The sequence below is a fragment of the Zootermopsis nevadensis genome, unplaced genomic scaffold, assembly GCF_977971745.1.
Source record: "Zootermopsis nevadensis isolate Lab colony 2312 unplaced genomic scaffold, Znev_1.0 Znev_ptg000028l, whole genome shotgun sequence".
NCBI classification, from domain to species: Eukaryota; Metazoa; Arthropoda; class Insecta; order Blattodea; family Termopsidae; genus Zootermopsis; species Zootermopsis nevadensis.
Genome location: NW_028259160.1, coordinates 11,123,579 through 11,146,485, shown reverse-complemented (window position 1 = coordinate 11,146,485; position 22,907 = coordinate 11,123,579). Strand labels below are relative to the sequence as shown.

Below are 22,907 nucleotides of genomic sequence, written 5' to 3'. Positions count from 1 at the left end.
AGACAGCAGCTACAGCTGTGCAAGCAAATCCAGACAGTGTATAAGAAAGTTCACAACACAATCAGCTGTGTCATTGACCTTGTTTGGATCTTTGGACAGTTGACAGTACAATTGCATTTGCATACAGGTTAAAAATATTGTGTAAACAAGTGCAAGCAGAATTATTTCTTGTAATAAACATGCAGAGTGAAGATAAGCAAATTTGAAGATTTCTGTCTTCTGGGTTGTTGCGCTGTGTAGTCTGGTCGATGTTAACCAACGTTTCAGAGGTCATACTGCCTCCGTCATCATCGCCCTGATGACGGAGGCAGTATGACCTCTGAAACGTTGGTTAACATCGACCAGACTACACAGCACAACAACCCAGAAGACAGAAATCTTCATACTCACCGCTGTGAAAACCTCAAATCTTACATAAGCAAATTTAATTATTGGTGCAATAGTATCACTTTTGCATGGGAAATGGGACAGCCAAAAAGGTACACGTGCTTCAGGCACATGGTAACAGTACTTTATTACTTTTCACAACGGGAAAAGAAACAAAATTCAGATATGAAGACTACTTACGTAAAGTATTAAAACAACAAACCAAATCAAAACATGGAGTACCTTCATGCCCATGTCACTGAATAATGAAACAAATGAATGAACAGAAGATTTTGGGGCTGCGACCGTAACTATATTTCATTGAGCAGACACACACCAAAAATCATGACCTGTTCATTCATATTATCTATACTATGACAGTTTATGATTGTCAGTCTTATATAATGTCAAATTAGATGTTAAAACCTGTAAACAATTGTTCCCATTTCCCAAAGTCAAGCATAGTATGAGCAATCAGTGTTCCAGTAAAGAGTATCTATCTTCAATTCTTAATGGTTTTCTGTTAATTTTCATCATTATAGATTAAAGTATTACAAAATAAAAATACCTATATTGAAACATTTTATTAGGTATATTAGGCATACTGAACATTAAACAATAAACTAAACATCTGCATAGTCTATTCTACTATGTTGCCATTATGCTAAAAACTTGTTGTAATCTGCTATTTATCCAAATACAATATTATTAGATACAGTGATCATATTACACAATGATAAGCATTTATTCAAGAGGATATACTAATGTTTCTTTCTACAAGATTTTGCACTGTTCTTCTTTATTAGTTTTGGTACCACATTAATCATCATAAGAAGATTGGCTGCTGTGAATCCAAGCACTGCTCCTGATGCACAAGGAATTGGCCATTCCTGCCATGCACGATCCCAATCCAATGGAATCACAAATGCTCCCAACCAAGCACCAAACAGAGTCAGTTGTATACTTCTCAAAATTAATGTGCCTACAACATCATTGGAAGGTTTTTGTCCAAAAATCAAATTGATAGCTGAACTGGCCCCCATATGTAAACATGCTGGAAATACTGTTAAAACACAGAGGAGAACACTCAACATAAAAGTTTCCTCATGCTTGCTAAACACTTCTGCTCCAAATAATACTGCCACAGAAAAATACACAACTATCATGATTACAATGATCACAGAACTCTTAATGCCCTCTTTCAATCTGCTTTTTGTACTGTTCTTTTTAGTAGAAACTGTTAAATATCTTTCATCATATCTTCCACTACCTGTAGAATTTCGTTTCACGATACATGTTCCAATTAAATACTTACTACTTTCTGCAACAAAAATAACCCCAATCACAGGAAAAAACGAATATTTTCCTATACCAAAGAAGTATTCTGTAAAGTATACTGCACATATAACAATGGGGAAGTAAACGCATGTGAAACCAGTGTAAAATGTCACAAGCTTATGGCCATCTTCAACAGGAGATATGAACATTGTCTGTTTGCAGCAGTCTTATGCTATAACTAGTATGTACTTTCATTAATGGCCCGAGTATTGACAAGGATAAAAAATTCCGGAAAATATGAATTAAATATATCACTTTCTCTGTTGCAAGACTTCAGACACCACAGTTAAAAAATGAGGTTAAACGGCCAGCTACCATACTTCTGTACGGCTGCTTAGGTTATCTATGTCTGTGGCAGATACCATGTCTGTACAATCAAGGGTTTCCAACTGTTACGAGAGATAATAACACGCATTTTCACATCTTAGGCAGTTGAGGTGCTAATCTGTGAAATGTATTACGAAATTGCATGTTGGTTTCAGATGTACGACGGGTGATGCCAGTTATTTGTGGTCAGCGTTCGTACGTAAATTAGTTGATATCGGTTTGTAAAAATGGGTGGTAAACATAAGCAGGCGCAGAGAACTAAAAATAATGCCAAGGTAAGTGTAATAAATATTTCTGAACCAGGCGTCTTGAATATTGTAAACATATTGAATACTTAGAATGTTACATGGGTGCCAGCAAAAATATTTTCCAGCTTAAGGTCTGTATAATTTTAAAGCTGCTTTTGAAGGTAATATTAAAAATGTTTCACAGAGAACCGGGGGAGAAGGTTTTAGATCATAATTGTATAACTTGTATATGGAGGCAGATATAAATGTCGATTTTTCGATGGTATGAGAAATATAAAATTTCTGTTGATTTATTACAGAATTCAGAAACTTATAATAGGAATAAAATTAATATGAGTCTGGCCGTCATGTTAATGTTATTGGAAGTTATAGTGTGAATGTGTGGTTATAAAAACTTGTTGCAGCAGTTTTATAAAACTTAGTAGTTGTCTGTTTCTGTTAGCCATCTAGCAGTGGAAGGAGTGCAGAGTTACTTGGAAATTTAACTCCAACATTTGTGGGTTTTACTGCAGTAAAGGATGGAGGTTTTGTCCCAGTTCTTCCTGGCTTTTCAGTTGCAACATCTGAAGAATTTGACCCAAATCTTTCTCCAAATTTTCATCTAGTATTAAAAAAAATGGGCAAGAAGGATTCCACTACAAAACTGAAGGTATTTGTAATGTAACCATATGTTACATGTCACTAAAACTTTTTCATTGTTTATACCTTATATTTTCTGAATCTATTGATAATTTGTAGGCCCTTCAAGAATTTTCAGAATTGATTAAAAATTCTGAACCAGAGGCTGTAAAAACAGTTTTGCCGCTGTGGCCGCGACTGTACTGCCATTTAGCTGTTGATGTAGAACATCGTGTTCGTGAAGCTGCACAACAGGCCCAGAGAGCAGTGGTACTGAGAGCCAAACGTAATCTTGCTCCTTATCTACGCCAGCTGGCTGGTCCCTGGTTTACATCCCAGTATGATACCTACCCTCCAGCTGCCAGTGCTGCTTCTTTAGCATTCCAGGTTTGAATACAGTGATATGCATTTTCTTGAAATTAAAAAAATTGGTATGCAGATGTTGAAGCCAAGAGCTATGCCAACAGCTATAGGTACGGTAACTAAGTAACAAACAAAATATTTTATTAATAAGCATTTACATTTTTCATACAGTAACTTTAGAAGTCTCTAACATCATAATTTAGTAAAAAGAGGGTTAATTAATTTGTCTCTTGGTGACATCAGTTTTAAACTAAATTTGTTATATTTTATGATATACAGGATGCCTTCCCTCCAAAAAAAGTGACAGAAGCTATCATATTTTGTCAGGAAGAGATTCTGAATTACATCTGTGATAATCTTACAGTCCACACAGCCCAGACATTGAGCAACCCAAAGTAAGTTGTTATTTCTTTTCTCAGAGCTAACAGATTTTTTAAGAGAGATGGCCTCCTCATATGCTCAATCATCAATATGTCATTATCCAATGTCATTTTGTACTTAGGTTATTTGCCATTGTTATACGCTTGTAATCCCTATTTTCCCCTCATAACTGTGCATAATGGGCATAATTATTCTGATCATAGCTTATATGGGGTAAGCACAAAATATTAATTCAAATATAAATTCAAATCTTAATATTGTTAAGGGTTGTGACAGCAGAGGAGATGGGGGCTAAATATCAGCGAGTAGTTGTGAGCAGCTTGCAAGGCTATGCACTGTACCTCCAGAAGCTACCAGCTGAGCAACTACAGGCTGCCCAAGAAGCCAACAAGAAGCTCATTGCCTCCAAGAAGTTCTGGAAAATGTCGGTCCATACTTCAGCATTAATCCGCAATGCTTGGTTCTCTGTACTTATTGCTCTGTGCCAGAAAGCACCATATTTATTGGCTGATGAAGGAGCTCGTGTAGCACTTGCTGTATTTGGTAATTTAGATGAAACAGACCCTACAGTATTACCAACAGTCTGGGAAGCATCACTTCATGTGCTTACTACACTTGAGGTAAGCATCTTTACGCTGCTCTCAGAGCATATTTATTTATTTGTGGTTTATGTAATTACATTGTCAGTAACTGAGACTATATGGCATAAATGCAAAAGCTGAAATTGGACGAAAGTAATTGAATTAGAATGTTTATCTGTTGTGTGATGTTATCTAAAATTGGCTATAAACATTTAAATTTAATTTATAATATGAAATTTAAACATGCAGTATAATTTAAATTTAGTTTGTGGGACATGTCATTTTTATTGCTGTCATTGATGGCATTTACAGTGTTATTTGAGACTAAAATTGGCATAAAAAGTTACTATTATGCTTAAAAATTCCATATCTAAATAATTTTTTACCTCTAAATTTCACTATATTGAGGTTTTTTAACTTTCTGTTTTATACTATTACTACTACCATAATAATGGTTCATTGACCCATAATTGTGCTTTATTGTATTGAATTTTCAGGATTGCTGGCAGCATGTGAATGCAGAGAAATTTGTACTACCTAAACTATGGCATATCCTTCGTGAGGGAGGTCAAGGCAATGCAGCTGCCATCTTTCCAAACCTTCTTCCATTTCTTAGCAAGATCCCATCTACAGTGTGCTCCAATAAGCATGACTTATATGATAATTTTCTTGACAACATGCGTCATGGGTGAGATAATTTGAATGCTGTATAATATGAAATATTGCCAGCAATATTAAATTACTTCTTTCTCAACATCTCTCTTTGGTTCATCATCATCATCCTCATATCTCATTCAACACTACATAATCTCAATAACTGAAACAGTATTACAAAAATTTAATAAATAGAAGTAAAGTTATGATTCAGAACATTTAAGTGTGCCAGAGCCAGTAGGCTCCGATTTTAAAGAACTGGTGTAGAATATCCCAAGATCAGAGGATTGACACTTTCGTGATTAATAGTGTAAAGAAAGGAAGGAATTTACTTTCCAGCACTTGAGTCTGTAATGTCAGCCTGAATCTGTGATGTTTTTTCATAGTTTAAGCCAGAAGTTTGTGATGCAGAGTGCTTCAGAATGCAATGCCATTGCCAGATGTTATGTTGAGTGCCTGAGGTATATTGTGATGCTCCATCTAAATGAATCTGACTTCTGCCAGGCCCTTGTACAGAATCATGTATGTATGATGTGTTTATGTAATCATGACTGTATGATCTATTTAAGTACATTATCCAACACATAAGTTAATAAGAAATGTGATACCTTAAAATGGAGTTGATGTATCTAGTATGTTTTTTAAAATGAGTAGTTGATGCTTCCTTCAAGTAGCATGGACAGTTACTGTTATTGTGTTTCACTGCATAGTTCACTCACGTTCTTTTCTCCAAAATTTCATGCTAAGAAATTTGAGTGTTTGATTTACATGAGAATTAATGAAACTGGTCTGTCAGGAAATGTATTGCTGTCTGCTTAACCTACCCATAAAAGCTAAACATTTTGTCCAAAGCGATTAGGTAAGAAGGGTTATGCAACTGTGACATATGGACAGCTGGACTGAGCGTAAGCCGTGACACATGGCTAATAAAGGTTAATATGATAATAGAAAGTTGGTGTTCTGGAGTTCTACAATGAAATATAGTATTTTAAATTTCAGGTTTTTTACTAATAACTTTAATCAAATAAAATTAATTACTTGTACAATTTTAAATTATTACAGTAATTTTTATAATTATCATCATCATCTACTACAGGGATTGGACCTAGTGGCCTTTTCCACAACAGTTGCTCACGGCAACTTGTCGTTATTAGTCTTGTAAAGTGCATTTGAGTAGTGAGTGACAAGTCCACTGCCTCTGCTGCACAATTTCTACTCAATCCTGATTTTAACTGCCAGAGCCATCTAGCAGTGAACCACGAGAGACGTGGGCGAGAAGTGGCCGCTGAATTTTGCTTACAAAACATCTTGTATCATGCTCGTAAGGTTCTTTTATATGCTGTAAATCTACGACATGGGACCGCCGGCTTTACTTCCCCTCCGAAGGAAGTTGTGCTATGGATTTTTATCACCCTTGAAAATCCATCGACCTCAGCCAGGTTTTAACCCATGAACATTGGGTCCAGCGGCAAGCACAACATTTTTATAATTTATGCCTTGCAACAACAATTCATTTTTAACTAGGTAAAATTGTATACTTTAGAATAAATTACTTTTAAATCAATGTATTTTAATTTTGTTGCCTAAGATATTTTTAAGTTCTGTGTTTTTTCTATGTTTGTGTATTAATACTTTTCTTTTACATTTTACAATTTACAGTTGATTGCAGCAGTAGAGTTGGTGCTGAAGGATCACAGACTACACTTGGTTTCTACCTCATTGTTTCCTCAAGTGTCAGGCCTTCTTTATCACTGGAGTAACAGTGAAGGGTATGGCAATCTAGTGCAGCTTTTCTGGGATCACTTAACATCTGTCATACTCGAGTCTTTGTCCTCTATTTACACTGGAGGTTCAGTCCAGCCCAGAACCATGTCTGTGGAATGGCTTCTGAGTAGACACGTGGAACTATGTCTTTGTCTTAAGAATCCAAAGCATCAGAGGTGTAGCCGAGGACTTAAAGTTAAATTCATTTCCCCTGAAATAAATTCTGAATATGAAAGTTCGGAGCCAGAGAGTACAACATATACTGAATTGTGTATATCAGACAATAACATTGACAAATATTTACTGACTTTAGTTCAAGTTATTAGTGCCTCTTACTTGAGGAAGTCAAAACAATTTGAAGACCCAGTTTTTTTGTTGTATCTTACCAAGTTGACAAGAGCATTTGAGTCAAGAGAATTGTTCTTAAGTTTGTTAAAAGTGGATATTGCAGAAGACAAACAAGCGGTCTATAATGAGTCTTTGGTTCAACTGTATGACTCAACATTACACAAGTGGCTACAGGATGAAAACATTTGTTCTGAGAATGTCGTACACATCACATTTGGTTTGTTGAAGTTTCTGACAGATGATGAGAAGGACCACATTCTGGAGGCTTTGGGCAAGGTATGTGTGTGTGTGTATATATATATATATATCTATCTGCAGATTGTTAGTAGATTATTATTATCATCGTCATTATCACCACTGTTACCGTAATTTATTTTCACACTGATTTTTAATACATGTCTTTTGAACTTTTCAAGAATACAGTAGAACTGTTATTTTATTTATAAGGTAAAGTGTGCCTTGTTGTTGCATGTTGAACACATGTCAAATAAGAGTGCAGCATTTTTTAAATGAACTTCATCCATTCATTGCTTGTTATCAAACATTGAAATGGGTTTGACTACTTTTTAGCTACTAATTTTAACAGTCTTGGTGTGTGATACATGAATCAGTGCTGATTTTTTGTCACTGCACTTTGTGATAGAAGCAGGGCCACAATGTTGTGCTATTATTCTTTTCTACTGTGTTTAGTTTCTTTCGCTTTTATTTTTATACTGTTCAGTTTTAGTGTACTGACTGTCTTGTGTAGTCTTCAGTATTTTTGCTAGACAGGATGAATCATAGAAATTATCCATCCACACAGTCTGGCCCTGTTTCACTAGGGATTGTACCAGTATTAGAACATGGCTGTTGTTTTATTAGTACCACCTGTGATCGTACTCAAGTTTTGCGTCATTGCTTGCATATAAAAGAAAGGACAAATATGCTGTGGTAGCATTACATAGGTCATTAGTTTTAATTCCAGATTTCATTGCCTTGAGAGAGTGATACTGTTCAAAAGATAGACAGGTAATATAAAAATAAGTCTTAATGAAATACTGTGTGAGAATGTGAGTTTAAATTTAAAATTATATTGATTTTGTTGTCAGCTGTCCAACAGATCAGTGTTGTTGTGGTGTATTACATCTGCCCTGGAACATCGGTCTGATCACTGTGTGCAGAATTGGTTGTATGGTGCCCAGCTAAGTCAGATTCTTGTCTCCTTAGCACAGGACATTAGCACTAGTAAGACTGCCGTGGAAGCAAAACACATACTTGAATGCTGCCTTGCCAAAACTGCGGATGGAGGTACATGTTCTATTGTAGTTAACTATAGTTATTTACTAATTTGTTTCGAACCTTTGTTGCTGATGTGATGCAAAGAAGTTACATTTAATTTTTAACTGTCATAACTTTAATATCTTTGTCACTGTTCATTTGCTTCTTTCAGTATTGGACTATATACATTTTCAGGATTGTAGAAACACGTTTTAAAAAATGTGTGAAGGGAATTAAGAAAGTAGGGGCAATGTGCATTTATAATATGGTAATTGTCAGACGGCTGTCTTTCATACATACTGAGACAAGTCTAGGCATGTCGCTGAGTAGCTGTTACATTCAGTGAAGCTTGTGCAGTCATAGTTCAAACATGCCGTGTCTTTCAGTTTTGTGGTCAGCCCTCTGAGATCCACAGAACAATGTTAGCATGGTGTGGAGAAAACTATATTACACATTGGAAGGTGTAACAGTGGGTGGAAAGGTTCCAGAGTGGCAGAATGCCAACATTGATGAAGACTGCTGGGGCTGTCCGGCCACTTTGCGAATGGTGGACAGTGTTGATTGAGTTATTTCCCCGGTTCAAGAGGACAGATGGATTGCTGTCACGTGTTTAGCTTAAAAGTTAAACATGGTATATGCATAGCTATATGCACAACAAAAAACATTCTGTGCAGATGGCATCAGGAAACTTATTGACCAAAGTAACGGACATGTGGGCATTACCTTGAACAATGACAGTACATTTGTGTGCATCTTTTGTAGAAAAAATAAAAACAATAAATTGCCCTTACTTTTTAATTCCCTTTATGTATTATATCTCTAACATCAAGTACACATTTCCATTTGTTTTCCACTGCACAGCATAAAGCTTTTAGATCATAAGACAACAGCAGAAACCCAGGAATTGGAGTATAAATATAGTTTCAATCCAGTAAGGAGTTTCATTTAAAAGGAATTCATATATGTGTTACAGAGTTGGTGATCAGCCATGCAGCCTTCTCAGACATTCTGTCTGAATTCTCACGAGCCATTTCCTCTGCTCATAATGAGGCCCTCTGTATTGATTTTGTGATGGAGCTGGTCATGTCACTGTATTCCATTGACCTCATGTTGTGTCCATTTCTGCACTCCAATTTGGCTGCAGAAGAGTTGTTACTCTCCTTGTTTCGGTTAAGTTGCCAGAATAGTAGGGGCAGCAAAAAGGAAGTGAGTGACGCATGGCGTGTTGGCATCTCTTCACTGGCTCGGCTGCATGGCAGCTGCAGTGAGAACTTCCAGAAGTTTGCATTGAAGTTTGCTGAGGTTGTGAAGGAAGAGCTTTTGAGGTTGTGTATTCCTTATGTTTTGAATGATTGACATTCCTGTATGACCTTTATGACTTCGTAACATACCATAGAATTGAGCAGGGTGTTTAGATTTAATGCTGTAGAATCTTGTTTGGGAGGCAACCAGTTTGAATAGCAGACAATCCTGAATAAAATTTTTCACTGTTTTACACAGTCTCTCCATGCTTGAACCTGAAAATCTTATATGGTTTAAGCTTAAGTAAACTGCACACCCGGCAAAACATCTTAAATAATGTTTTACAAATTGTATTTAAAACGTTTTTTATGCAGTGAATATTTAAAATTCTGTAAATGTAACCTAAAGGTAACGTTACAGTTCTTAAATAGAATATTGGAAGGTTACAGATTATGAATTGAATGGTAGAATATTATGTTTTAGATTGAGTTAAAAATACTCTAAATGACTTTGTTTCCATTGCAGGGAGGATGTTTTAATGGAGTCGATTGATCACACTGTGGATACAGTTGTGTCGTTCCTTCACGCGGCTGTGATGTGCTTCCAGACTGACACTGATGACCAAGCATCCTATGTATTGACTGCAGTTGAACTTGGCTTGGTTTTCTTAAACTCTTTGTCCTCCAAGATTGTTGCCAGTGAACACAAACTAACAGCTATTTGTCTACATGCAGAACAGTTGAAGGGTTTGCTAAATCTTAACAACAAACATTCGCAAACGCAGTGTCCACTTGATGGGAACTCCCATAGTGTTGGCAAGTCATGTACTGGTGATGAGGGAAATAATATAGAATCAGAGGAGGAAATTATGCAGTATGTTATACTATTACTATTTTCAATCACACTTATTTCAAAGTTACCTGAATGTTGGAACCGAGTGGAAGAAGGTGAGATAAGGGATGATTCAAAGCAAGCAGTTGTTGAGGAAGAAACATCATGCTGGCTTTCAAGCAGCTATGTTCATCTATTGGAGGATCAACTTCTGATGGGAATTTATTCCACAGCACTACACGAGTCCTTCACCAGACATTACAAGAGTGTGAGTGTCTCTTATGACTTTCATTTTCATTCCCAAGAATTTTACTTTCAGGTTTGCAGTTTTCACAATTTTGTTTCTTATAAAGATGCACTTTCATGTCTGCAGTACTTTCAGAATGTGAATGTTTTGTACAGATTTATTTTGATTGGTCTTTATTCATTTATTATCATCATCAACATCATAATGAATATCTGACACACATTGGACTCACTGTCTGCATTTATTTACTCAGGTACTTCAACTTGAAGGCTGTCAAATTTCCTAAGACATCATCTTAAAAACAAGTACTTTGGTATTTGTTTCATTTTGATATTTATGTATTTGCATGCCATTTCGACAGAAAATGCTGGAAAGTCTGAGAGATGTGACATCTGGAGACCATTGCACTAAAAATATATTTATGGTTTTAATTTTATGATAATTTAAAAATACCTGAATGGAAGACGATAGTTTGGAAATAAGGTGTGAATGGAGCAAATATTATTAAGGTGATCAAATTGAGGATGAAATCATTGGAGCTTGCAGAATGTGAGGGGAGATGATAAATTCATAAAAAGTTTTAGTTGGGAAACCTGGAAGAAAGAGAGAACTGGAGAAACCTAGACATGTGAGAATAATATTAAAGTGTATCATAAAGAAATGGGTCGTTGGGCTGTGAATTGGATTCAGCTGTTGAGGGTAGGTTGCTGTGAAGGCACTAATGAATCCTGAGGAACTCTTTAAAGCAGGGAATTTCTTGTCCAGCTGATTGTGAGCCATTTAAGGACTGTGCTCCATTGAATTACTAGTCACTTTACAAGTCAGTATTCAAGTTAATATTATCATGATTAAGGAAACTTAATGTAACTTAGTGTAAATGTTAGAATGTCACTTATTGTTGTTTATTTTTTCAGTCAAAATATTACTACAAGATATTTTCAAAGTATGATATTTTAAATGAACGATTTCAATCGTTGATATATACTTTTGATGCTAAGACAACAGAATATATCACTCACATTGCTACAGGAAGGTATGTTTACCAAGTTTTTGCTGTGTTTTAAGACTTTACTTGCAGAATGATAATGGTTGTATCTGGAATGCATTACTTGCTTTGGCTCTTTAGCAGTCATTCCATACAACCTACCTCATCTCTGTTAACATTGCAGTATGGTAATTCTTTAATGTTAATAGATACTGGAATTATCTGGAACTTGAGAGCATCAACTTTATACAACATTGTATTGTAATAAATGTCGTCTAACTCCGCTGTGACAGAATATTAAAAAGTAACCAGTGATGACATTGTACCATTAATACATTTGCATATTATGTATGTGAACTGCTACATTATAGAGCTGGTTTTTCTTTTCCAGAGCTTTGCATTGTGGACATTTATGGGTGCAGGCAGTATGCCACTTGCACACGCAAGTGCTGAAACGAACAGATCTGCAGGATCTTTACTTAGATCTTACTTCAAATGCAGGATACAAGATTACTGGAACAATTCACATTTTTGAAGTAATATATCAACTATGTTACAGCTATATTATGTGATATTCAACACATATTTGGGTGATTATATCAAGGATTAAATGGACAGGGCATGTAGCACACATGGAGGACATGAGAATGGATACAGAATTTTACCCAGGAAATTTCAAGGAAAGAGAGTACACATAAATATTAAAACATGTCTTAAGCGAACAGAGTGTGACTCGGGATAGGGACCACTGTTGTGCTGTCATTACAGTGATGAACCTTTGTGTTCCATAAAGGGTGAGGAATTTCTTGACAATTTGATTGAATAAAAGTTTCTCAAGGGCTCTTTTCTGAGCTTCATACAAGAAAAACTTGTCAGTGAAAGGAATTTTCTCTACAGATGTTTTTACATTTCATTGGCCAACTTTCATGTATTTTTCTAGATTATATTCTCTCATTATAGACATTTCCATCCTATCTGAAGGTAGAAGATATGAGGCCAGACTTGGCAACATTGGACGAGGATAAACTACTTATGGTAACTTGCTGGCTGAATCACTTAGAAGGAACTGTTCCTGTAGATCATGTGGACTTCCTTCTCAGTTTTCTAAATTCAGTGCTAATTTGGTATCAGCAGGATGACAAAGCTGACCTGTTATTTGACTGGTAAGTAAATTAGGTAACAAGCAGTTTATATTTTCTCGTTGAAAATGAGTTCAATGTAGATTGTTTTATATACAGTGTGATTCAGAACAAGGATGTACCATAATTTGAGTATTGTGACAGTGAGTATGAGTAAATTACAGTGCAAAACCTTTGGAGCTATTATGACATTAAGTTTGTTTACTTCCCCATTTGTATGTAAAAAAGTTAAACATTGTCTTTGTTACAAAATACTTACATAAAACAAAAGTATCTACGTGATGGTTGAATTTTGCTGTAAGAATGATTTGTTCTTACACAGAATAGTTTTCTTTTATGGTTATTGTATTTTACTGCCTTGATAATATCAGTGTCTGCCCAAGTAACACAAGAAGCTGCTGTGTGTGATAAAGGTTGTACCTTTGTCAGGATTTTTAAAGATATTTGTATGCGGAGCTACAATTCAGTTCACAAGCAGAACATTTGTTTATTGAGTTTAATTATGTGGAGAAGGTACTGAATCTATGATAAGAAATAGCTATACATATAAGGAGAAAGAAATTTGGGAGAATATGTTCAAATTTGTGATCCTGTTTAGCAGACTAACAAAGTGTTTATATTAATTTATCTGAGTCAGTATTTGACACAGATTCAACCTTGCCAGGGATATCCATTGAGAAACAGTAATATGTATTTGTCTAATAATGTAGTTTCTGTGCTTGTTCTTATAGTTCATCCATTTTTCTTAACAGTAAAGTGAAGAGGTCTCAGGTTAAAACAGTTGTAGCAGCAGCCAGGTTCCTGGCTGCAGTGATAGAAAAGTGTCCAGAGCTTCTGACATCTAGTCTGTGGGATACCACCATTATCTCACTTGCTTCCTGGATGCTGACTGTGAAAAATAGCCGGAATTTACTCTTCCTGCCGTCAAGAAGTGGCATACTACCGTTGTTGCCCAAGACTCTGACAATCAAAGTCAAAGAAAGAAGTTGCGAGTCTCCTGGTATAAATATGAAATTGTCTACAGTTTCCAAATCTAATCAGATGGCTGAATCATTTTGTGTGGACAGTAATAATGAAACCGTATTTGCACTGGCTATCTTTCATCTTTATAAGGCACTGTCCAACTTCCTGACTGTATCACATGATAACGACAGTGGTGATGTAAAAATGTTCCATGAAAAGCTGAAAACAGAGTGGTTGGATGTATTTTCTGAAGATGTCCATGAGGCAATTGTTTCCATATTTTATTCAGTTACTGGTAAGTGTCTTAATCTTAACTTCAGTGGTGTATTGTCTTCAGATCTTCACAGTACACCCCCATTTAATATTTGCCATTTCAAGAATTTTTCTCTCATATGGTTCCATTTTTTATGGTATTGAATTAGTCACATAAGTTCTAAATGTTGTTCATGCAGAATTTCCGTCACTTTGCTATTAAATTTTGTTGTTGCAGGGAAATGTTGAACAGGTATGTAACTACAATCTTTGTTTTATGGTGTAATCTTAGAATGAAAGGATAAAGTATTTTTTGTAAGAGGCAGTAGGTAAAACTTGCGTTGTAGACTGTTTCATTAATAATTCATTGAAGATTCGTGAAGAACTTGTTATTACAAGTGTATTGTTGTCCAACAATGTGTTATAATGATGTGGACTGACTGATGGATGGATAGGCATGAGGGTGTGAAGGACACTTAAAAATATAAACAATATATTATAGTTCTTGGATTGTTTTAGGTATGGTAGAAACCGGTTCTGTATCTCTGCTTGATCTACCACTGTTGGAAAGTCTGGGAGAGGTTATGCTGCACATTGATCCAGACTACTTTTTAAAGTCTGGCTCCACAAGTAATTATGCAGCTCTTGATACATTGATGCAGTACTGCTTTGAACTACTACATTCACCTCTGATTCCTCTTCAGCTCACAGCGTATCATATGCTGACCCGGTGAGCCTCTGGTTTTGATTTCTCAATGCTGATTCATCGAGGGTTATGCCAGAAGCCTGTTCCAAACTTCTTCCATCTCATTATTAACCTTTCCAAATATCTCTTTTGTTTTGACTGCTATTTTGTAATACTTCTTTTGGTGACAGAGGTAGGATAGCTCGGTCAGTAAAGTGCTTGGCTACAAGCTGGATGACTGGAGTTCAATATTTGCAAGAGTAAGAATTTTTCTGTCTTTTTCCACCATTACCAGACTACCTCTGGAGACCACCAGCTTTCTAGCTAATGGAAATTGAGGGCAATTTTCCCAGGAATAAAATGACTGTAGTGTGAAGCTAACCACTCACCTCAATTCAGTGCTAAAGTTGAAGTTGCACAGAGCTTAACCTTTGTTTCCCAGTATCCTCTCACTCTCTCTCCCTCTCCTTGTGTCAAACAACGAATCCCAGCCAATTGTTACAGTGAGCTGGAAGGGTGTGTGAGTAAGGCTTGGGGTTTGTGTCCTACAGCCCTACACCAGTCTAAGCCATCTCAGTTTTAGTATCTGTTCAAGTCTCTTCAGAACCCCAATTATGCTGGTTCTTTAATAAATAATAGTAGTTTTGCTGACATTCCTTTCTAATTCAAGAGAGTAATGGTACCTGCACCTTGTCATGGTGGTGGGGCTTGAGTACCTCAGTGACCCAAAGAGCTATGCTGGCGGTAGCATGGCTACTGGTATGGCCTCCCTAGCCAAATTGATCGATGGGGAGAGGTCAAACTAAGACAGGTACCCTGGTCCTCCAGGTTGGGGGTTGGTTGCAAGACTAACAACCTTGCACCGTAAAAAGGATTGAAACCTCAATCATAGCCTCGGACAGACGGACCTAACAGAGGACCGAATGGAAGAGGATAATTGAGGAGGCCATGGACCAAATACGGAACGTAGAGCCATAGAAGAAGAAGAAGGTTACCACAATGTACTTCCCCTGAATACAGTGCTTCAAATCACTAGGAATCTTCAGTAATTACTTCAAAACCTTCTTCTGTATTCCCTTTAAACCTGTAAATTATATGGTCTGATTCAGATAAGACCTACTACATGTTAAATGCTAGTACATAGCCACATTTCTGTGTTTTAGACTGATCCATGGGCTGATTGACATGGATACACAGGCAGCTTTTGCTGCTGCCGCTGTGGATAAAGATAGCGATGGACTGAGCCTAGCAAAGTTGCAGAACTCTTTACGTCAGACACAGACTGTTGTGGACACCATGCTGCAGGGTATTCGCTTGGGGGATAGTTGCATAGTGCGTCCATTTACTGATTGCTATACCTATACAACAGCTTACCTCCTGCTTTGGGCTGTTGTTCTTGAAATGTGTGGGTTGGCTGCCTCTGAGCTACGTTATCACTATGCAACCATGCTTAGGTAATTGTCAGATTAGATGCAGTGATTAGTAATTACCTTTATACTAGAATATTGATTGTCATATATAAGTAGATTGTTAATTTTATGTGTTCTCCTCTATAGTTTTCAAACATTTTAGCCAAAGCACATCCTATTTGTCATTCTGACAAACTTCGAAATTAATTGAATGTGTATTCATGTATGTGTTGAACTATATTGTCATAATTTACATTTTGATGAAAATTCGCTAAGAATCGTAAAATCATTGCAGGGATTCAGGTTCTGTAAAGAGCCTCCTACAGAATGTGTTTCGACTGATGCCTGAACAAGTGTTACAAGCAACAGACCCTAAATTTAAGGTCCATAAAGCATCAGAAATGTTTGCTTCTGCCCCGTCTCTGGCGTTTTCCCAGGTGCATAGCAGTGAGATGTTGGAGCATATGTCTTGCTGGGTAAGCTTAGCACACTTCTGCAGGAATCTTAATATGAAATAAGAAACTATATCATTGTGAACTATTACTTAAATTTAGGAAATGTTTGCTACCAGTCTTCTCTGATAGCTTTCTGTCCAAAGCCATAAAGTTCAAATATACTAAGCTATAATTTTGCCTTTGGTTGTAAATATATCTGGTACTTGGTATGTTGTTGAAGATAAAACAGGATGATGATGAAAATTACATAAAAAGTAGCTTTTTAATTCTACAGTCTACCTAAAATTGTTTGGAGATTAAGTAAAGAAAGGATATATGGAAGGGACATGTAGCACACATGGAAATGAGATGTATACAAAATTTTAGTTGATAAACCAAAGGGAAAGAGGTCAGTTAGGAAACTCATGTGAACAATATTAACATTTTTATTTTGGTCTTTCTGGGTTGTGATGCTATGTGGAGTTTTGGGTAGGTACCAGCATTTATAGGAACATATTGCATACATCTTCAAAGCTGAAGATGCCATCGTCACATTCACCACTGTGAGTGTCTAAAATCTGATATTAAAATAGATACTGTATGTTCTGAAGTCAGCTGATTCAGGATATGGCCCAGTGACCACTGTAATGAACCTTCAGGTTCCAGAAAAGCAAGAAATGTTTTGACCAACTGAGTAAGTATCCACTCTTCAAGAAATATGTGTATTATGAAGTAATCTCATCACTTTAGTAGGCTGTCTTATGTTCGTGCAAGTTCCTTAACCCCTATTGCATCATTTTATTTTGAAATTTCTTTTAAGGTATACTACAGTGCTTTGCAGAGGCTTCCAGCACTAGTGCGGCAGTGGTGGGGTGACATGGAGCCAAGGGTAGCAAGCCTTGTGGAACACATTACATCAGTACACTGTGCCCCTCTTTTATGTGCAGAGGAGATGAAGGTGATCCAGGGCAAAGACATGCATCATGGTAACATGCTGGTAATGAAAACTACTGCAGTCTCTGATATAGTATTTGTACATTTCTTTCAACTGAATGTCATATGGTATCAAATTGTAAAGACCACAACTATGTACGTATTTAATGAGAGTCATGGTCTAGTTTATGTTTGGTGCTATCTTGGACTGAGCACTTTGTACCAGGTCAGATATTGGCAAAACTCCAGTGTGACAAAATAGAAAATTTAACTGTGCAGGTGGTAGGGGTAAGATCAAGAGCCCATTATGTATACTCCATTCTAAGAGATGCATGAAAATTATGTCATGTTACATGATGCATTCATACATACTGCAGGTGAAGGTGTACCCCAGTGTACGAGAAGTGGTGGCATTGTATAAAGTGGATGAAGCGTGCATGGAATTGTCTATTCAACTTCCCAGTAACTACCCACTGGGTCCTGTTCATGTTGAAAGCGGGAAACAACTTGTAGATGCTGGTCAGTGGCGTAACTGGATGATGCAGCTCACAGTCTTCCTAACACATCAGGTACATATATCATCCATTTTGTTTATACAGTGAAACTGTATGAGAGATTGAATTTGTAATGGTTTGCAAACATTGTGTTATTTGGTATGATTGTTACCAAATACTACAGTAGGGCCCCGCTTTTCGGCGCTCCGCTTTATGGCGATCCGCTAATACAGCGCTCAACAGCTGAGTCAGAGAAGTGCGTCCGGCGCCACTTTCTCGTCGTTGATTCAGTCTGTTTACAGCTTTTGTGCGCTTCGCGTGTCTCTGTATTTCTGGCAATTTTTCAGTTATTACAAACTGTATATTTATATAATATTTTTGTGTTACTACAGTGTAATTACAATGGCGTCTAAGGGTAGTAGCGATAAAAAGAGGAGTCGTAAGCCTCTTACTTTAAATACCAAGTTAGAGATGATTAAACTTCGTGAACAAGGCATGTCTGTGGCTTCCGAACCATCACCAAAACGAATAGGATTCGTTGAAGAGTCACATGATGAAGATGTGCCATCTCCTTCATCCTTCCTACTATAAGCATATCAATTTTCAAATTTATATTCACCAATCACTATAAGCTGAGGACAATGTGTGTATTACTGATATTCATTTAACTTTTATATCATTTTCTTAGGCCTAGCGCTATTGTGCACTTACTATATGATAGTGTAACATCTTATTAGGCTTTGATATGCATTTGCAAGTGAAATAAGGTAAAGATCCGCTTTTCGGCGATTTTCGCTTTACAGCGGGGGTCTGGTCCCTAACCCGCCGTATAAGCGGTACCCTACTGTATTAGTAATGTTGCGCTCATTATTGCTGCTATTATTATTTCTACGTCTGTATGGGGTTTGAAGTACATGGCTAGGATGTTTACAGTGTCTGCTTTAACTAAGATTTTACTGACAGAATAAACTGCAAATTTGTCTCAACATACCTTCCATTTGTTTTTCCAAAAAGTGTGCAGCAAGCGTAAACATCTTTATTGCTTCATGTGCATATCGTTCTTTTGCTGTCATTTGTCCTCTCTCTGCACACCAAAGTCCTTTCTGCAGAAATAAGAAAAACAAAGAAAATCTCTGGTCAACATTTTTTAACCTGGACAAGAAAGCTTGCTTTTAAAATTGCCCAGCTGGAAGGCAATCTGCAGTAACTCGTCGCCTGGATATCAGACTTTCGAGATTAATATGAAGGACGTCGTCGTGAACTGGGAGGTTAGGATTTACTTGCAGTTTCTTAAATTCTGTAGACAAGGCTTCTTGTCTACGTATTGCTGGTGGTACAATTCTGCTAAGTATAGGTAGCCAGTGGGTGGGAGTTGTTGTGAGACAGCCTGTTATAGTCCTCATTATAGTGTTGAACTGTGAGTGTAATTTGTGGACACGTGGGCTGTTAAGCCATACCGGAGCACAGTATTCCGCTGTCAGGACAACCAGGCCTAATGCAGAGGTCCGTAGGGTAGATGCTGAAGAGCCCCAGGTTGTGCTGCGTAGTCTCTGTAGAATGTTGTTCCTGGTTGTTATTTTTGCAGCAGTATTATGTAGACATTTCTTGAAAGATGGTGTTCTGTCAAGGAAGGGCTAGGGATCAATCGCCACTTCTTGAGGTATTCGCCAAGCGTTGTAAGGTCTCTTGAGAGGATTATCTCGGTATTCTCAAATTGCTTGCGTTGGGTTTCCAGTGCCAGGTCGTCCGCATATCCGAACTTTCTCGATACTGTGTGTGGCTCCTGTAAACAATTCCGGAAACCGTCGGGGGAAAAGTAAAATTCCCTTGAAGGATTTCCGGGCTCTTCTAAACAGCTCTGGGAACTTCATTGGGAATATCACGGCATCCACGATGGCCTTCTTGGCCTCCCCCAGGCCTATTATGTCTTCCTACTTGACAGAGGGGATCATTGAAATTTTATTCACAGAAAAATATGATGTCTATCGTTCTGCTTCCATTGGGTGCAAGATATGTTTTTTGCTCTGCGTCGCTTATTAGCCCAAAGCCTTCTTCTTCGAGAGCTTCGACTAGCAGTTTGCTCTTTTGCGTGGCCTTATCAATTTGGCAGTTGAAATCTCCTGCTCTAATTAGTGGATCTTCAGGATGTACAGTAGGGCCCCGCTTTTCGGCGCTCCGCTTTATGGCGATCCGCTAATACAGCGCTCAACAGCTGAGTCAGAGAAGTGCGTCCGGCGCCACTTTCTCGTCGTTGATTCAGTCTGTTTACTTCTTTTGTGCGCTTCGCGTGTCTCTGTATTTCTGGCAATTTTTCAGTTATTACAAACTGTATATTTATATAATATTTTTGTGTTACTACAGTGTAATTACAATGGCGTCTAAGGGTAGTAGCGATAAAAAGAGGAGTCGTAAGCCTCTTACTTTAAATACCAAGTTAGAGATGATTAAACTTCGTGAACAAGGCATGTCTGTGGCTTCCGAACCATCACCAAAACGAATAGGATTCGTTGAAGAGTCACATGATGAAGATGTGCCATCTCCTTCATCCTTCCTACTATAAGCATATCAATTTTCAAATTTATATTCACCAATCACTATAAGCTGAGGACAATGTGTGTATTACTGATATTCATTTAACTTTCATATCATTTTCTTAGGCCTAGCACTATTGTGCACTTACTATATGATAGTGTAACATCTTATTATGCTTTGATATGCATTTGCAAGTGAAATAAGGTAAAGAACCGCTTTTCGGCGATTTTCGCTTTACGGCGGGGGGTCTGGTCCCTAACCCGCCGTATAAGCGGTGCCCTACTGTAGAGTGATCGAGTCCTCAAAGTTGAGATTACTAGGGCATGTAGCACAAAAGTGGGAAGGTTGGAAATTGCATATGAAATGTTTGAAGATCTGAAAGAAAGGGACCACTTAGGAGTCCTAGGTATATCTGAGAGAATAATATTAATTTGAATCCCATAAGTTTAACTCTGTTTTTCTATCAGTTACTGGATAGTAATGTCTCTGCAGTAATTTGAATTTTTCTCCCCATATTTCAGTATATGTTTTATACACAGAGTATAAGCATGGCAGATCTTTTTCCCTCTCTTTTTAAAAATGAGTATTGCAATTTTTATACCACATTCTTCCAGAATATATCCTGTCATGCAGTGCACATTAAAAACATTCAACAAGTTCCTTGTTTCTGAAGGCTGTTTATTCTTAATAAGTTCTTTTAACTTCTGTAGACAATGGATCCATATATTCATATACGTCTGTCTGAGTTACTTATTGTTTTCAGTCATTAGTTTATAATTTTTTGAAGTATTCAAGTATAATATATTCCTTACACTCCAAAATATGGTTCCTCAAAAAGAACATTGCCACCTACTGGTGCCTACTGAGATGTAATATAGGTATACTTAGTTATGATAACTTATTAAGTGCCAGCCTCCATGCAATCAGCATGTGCAGTGATTTGGATTTGAATTGAATTATGTTTTTCATCACTGATAGTATAGCTTTTAATCTCTATTGAAAAATACAATGCAGAAACATCTCCATTTGCTGTGAAGATATGTGGTGTGGTATGGGTCTTCATTACCCAGTCTGCATTGTTGGTAATATTGCAGAATGGCTCCATCTGGGATGGCCTGGCACTCTGGAAGAGCAACTTAGACAAGCGTTTTGAAGGAGTCGAGGAGTGCTATATTTGCTTTTCCATTTTGCATGGCTCAAACTTCCAGATTCCTCGGCAGTGCTGCTCCACATGCAAAAAGAAATTTCACTCCAGTTGCTTGGTAAGTAGATAGTATGTGCCTGAAATACAACTTTTCTCTGTCAACCTTTCACCTTTTCCAGTTTGTGTAGCCATTTCCTTCGTAAGGCTCTCCATTATCCATTACCACTTCCCTTAGGCAGCATGTTTCCAATTCTCTGCTCACTTTGCCATTTCCTTCTGTGAGCGTTTCAACCCCACATACCTTCTTTTCTTCAATACATCTCTGTTTCAACACATTCCCTGCTCGGTTTATTACACCTTTACTGAGTGTCTGTTGTCCTATAACCTTTTATTCCAACCTGTTCCTTTTCTTTTCAAGTTGTCTTCCTTCTTCTCACACTGCTGCTTATATGGGGAATTCTAATGGTATAATTTATGGAAAAAGTGGATGTGAGGTAATATGCCACTAAATGTCTTTTCTTTTTCAGTACAAGTGGTTCAGTACAAGCAATAAAGCAACGTGCCCCATCTGCCGCAATCTCTTCTAACTCATGGAGTATTTAAAATTATTAAGACTAATATTATTGTAAATTGAATATTGTGCTAATAAAAACTTAAGCTTGTTGAACCTCCAGGTTCCCTGCAATTCCTTATGTTTTTTAATATTGTACTTTGTTTTCAAAAACATAGCATGTTTCCAAAGATATGTAAAATTTGTCTTTGCACAGTACACTTTACCAGCTTTCTGTTTCATTCATATGCACTATGACAGAAATAAAAATGTTCTGAAGTATATTATGGCCACAGTTCAGAATGAACATCTCAGCTGTTTATAACAGTACAGAATTTTTAGGCATGTTTGCATGCTTTCTGTCCACATGTAACAATATATAGATTTTGAGAGTTTGCCTTCACTTTGTGACATTGCAGTCATGAATTGGAATGTGTTGCAATCACATGGTTAACACTCCTGTTTCATATTTGAAAGGTACAAATCTTGGCCTAGAGACTGGCTATCTTGACAAGGTTTTTTTTTTTTTTAGTTTTCTACAGTCCCTCCATGCATTTTTATATGTAAAGAGTGAACCAGCAGACTGGACCTTAGTCTGATGTATAATGATCGCAGTTGTTTTTGGCCGGTGGACTTTTCAAGGGGAAGGCTAGTAGCGAGTCATTTGTACGATAGTTCAATGTTTCGTCTGCCACTGGGAATGACGATGAGCTTATCGGACTGAAAGCCCAAACAAAAGAATTACACTGACCGTGCCACCTCAGGTACACAGAATAGGCTCGTCCGCAAGCTTGTCCACCGGCCAAACACTACTGCGCTGAC

General features: G+C 37.2%; 2 protein-coding genes across 3 annotated transcripts; one reads left to right on the top strand and one right to left on the bottom strand.

Moving 5' to 3' along the window:
* Positions 1 to 931: 931 nt before the first annotated feature.
* PIG-F (phosphatidylinositol glycan anchor biosynthesis class F) lies at positions 932 to 2,055 on the bottom strand. The gene has a single exon (XM_087357363.1). The coding sequence runs from the start codon at positions 1,851 to 1,853 to the stop codon at positions 1,128 to 1,130; it is 726 nt and encodes a 241-aa protein (XP_087213489.1). The 5' UTR covers positions 1,854 to 2,055; the 3' UTR covers positions 932 to 1,127.
* A 94-nt stretch (positions 2,056 to 2,149) lies between these two features.
* On the top strand, positions 2,150 to 22,237 carry Ltn1 (E3 ubiquitin-protein ligase listerin). 2 transcript variants are annotated; one of them, XM_087357359.1, is made up of 22 exons: positions 2,150 to 2,306; positions 2,722 to 2,928; positions 3,018 to 3,284; positions 3,540 to 3,655; positions 3,907 to 4,261; positions 4,720 to 4,910; positions 5,263 to 5,398; positions 6,536 to 7,264; positions 8,077 to 8,275; positions 9,219 to 9,570; positions 10,013 to 10,586; positions 11,480 to 11,598; positions 11,942 to 12,086; positions 12,532 to 12,713; positions 13,442 to 13,947; positions 14,424 to 14,634; positions 15,753 to 16,043; positions 16,294 to 16,474; positions 17,253 to 17,429; positions 17,743 to 17,934; positions 21,486 to 21,653; positions 22,063 to 22,237. In XM_087357359.1, exons 1-22 carry the CDS (start codon positions 2,259 to 2,261, stop codon positions 22,120 to 22,122), a joined length of 5,406 nt encoding a protein of 1,801 aa, XP_087213485.1. In that variant the 5' UTR covers positions 2,150 to 2,258; the 3' UTR covers positions 22,123 to 22,237. The 2 variants fall into 2 exon arrangements, with proteins under 2 accessions (XP_087213485.1, XP_087213484.1); XM_087357358.1 differs by having other exon boundaries at positions 12,511 to 12,713.
* Positions 22,238 to 22,907: the final 670 nt, after the last annotated feature.

Excerpts from the sequence above, each read along its gene's own strand:
- PIG-F (XM_087357363.1), bottom strand. The coding sequence starts at position 1,853 with ATGTTCATATCTCCTGTTGAAGATGGCCATAAGCTTGTGACATTTTAC.
- Ltn1 (XM_087357358.1), top strand. The coding sequence starts at position 2,259 with ATGGGTGGTAAACATAAGCAGGCGCAGAGAACTAAAAATAATGCCAAG. Across the intron at positions 3,285-3,539 it reads CTGCTTCTTTAGCATTCCAG|GATGCCTTCCCTCCAAAAAA; the intron begins GTTTGAATACAG and ends TATGATATACAG. Across the intron at positions 12,087-12,510 it reads GAACAATTCACATTTTTGAA|ACATTTCCATCCTATCTGAA; the intron begins GTAATATATCAA and ends CTCTCATTATAG.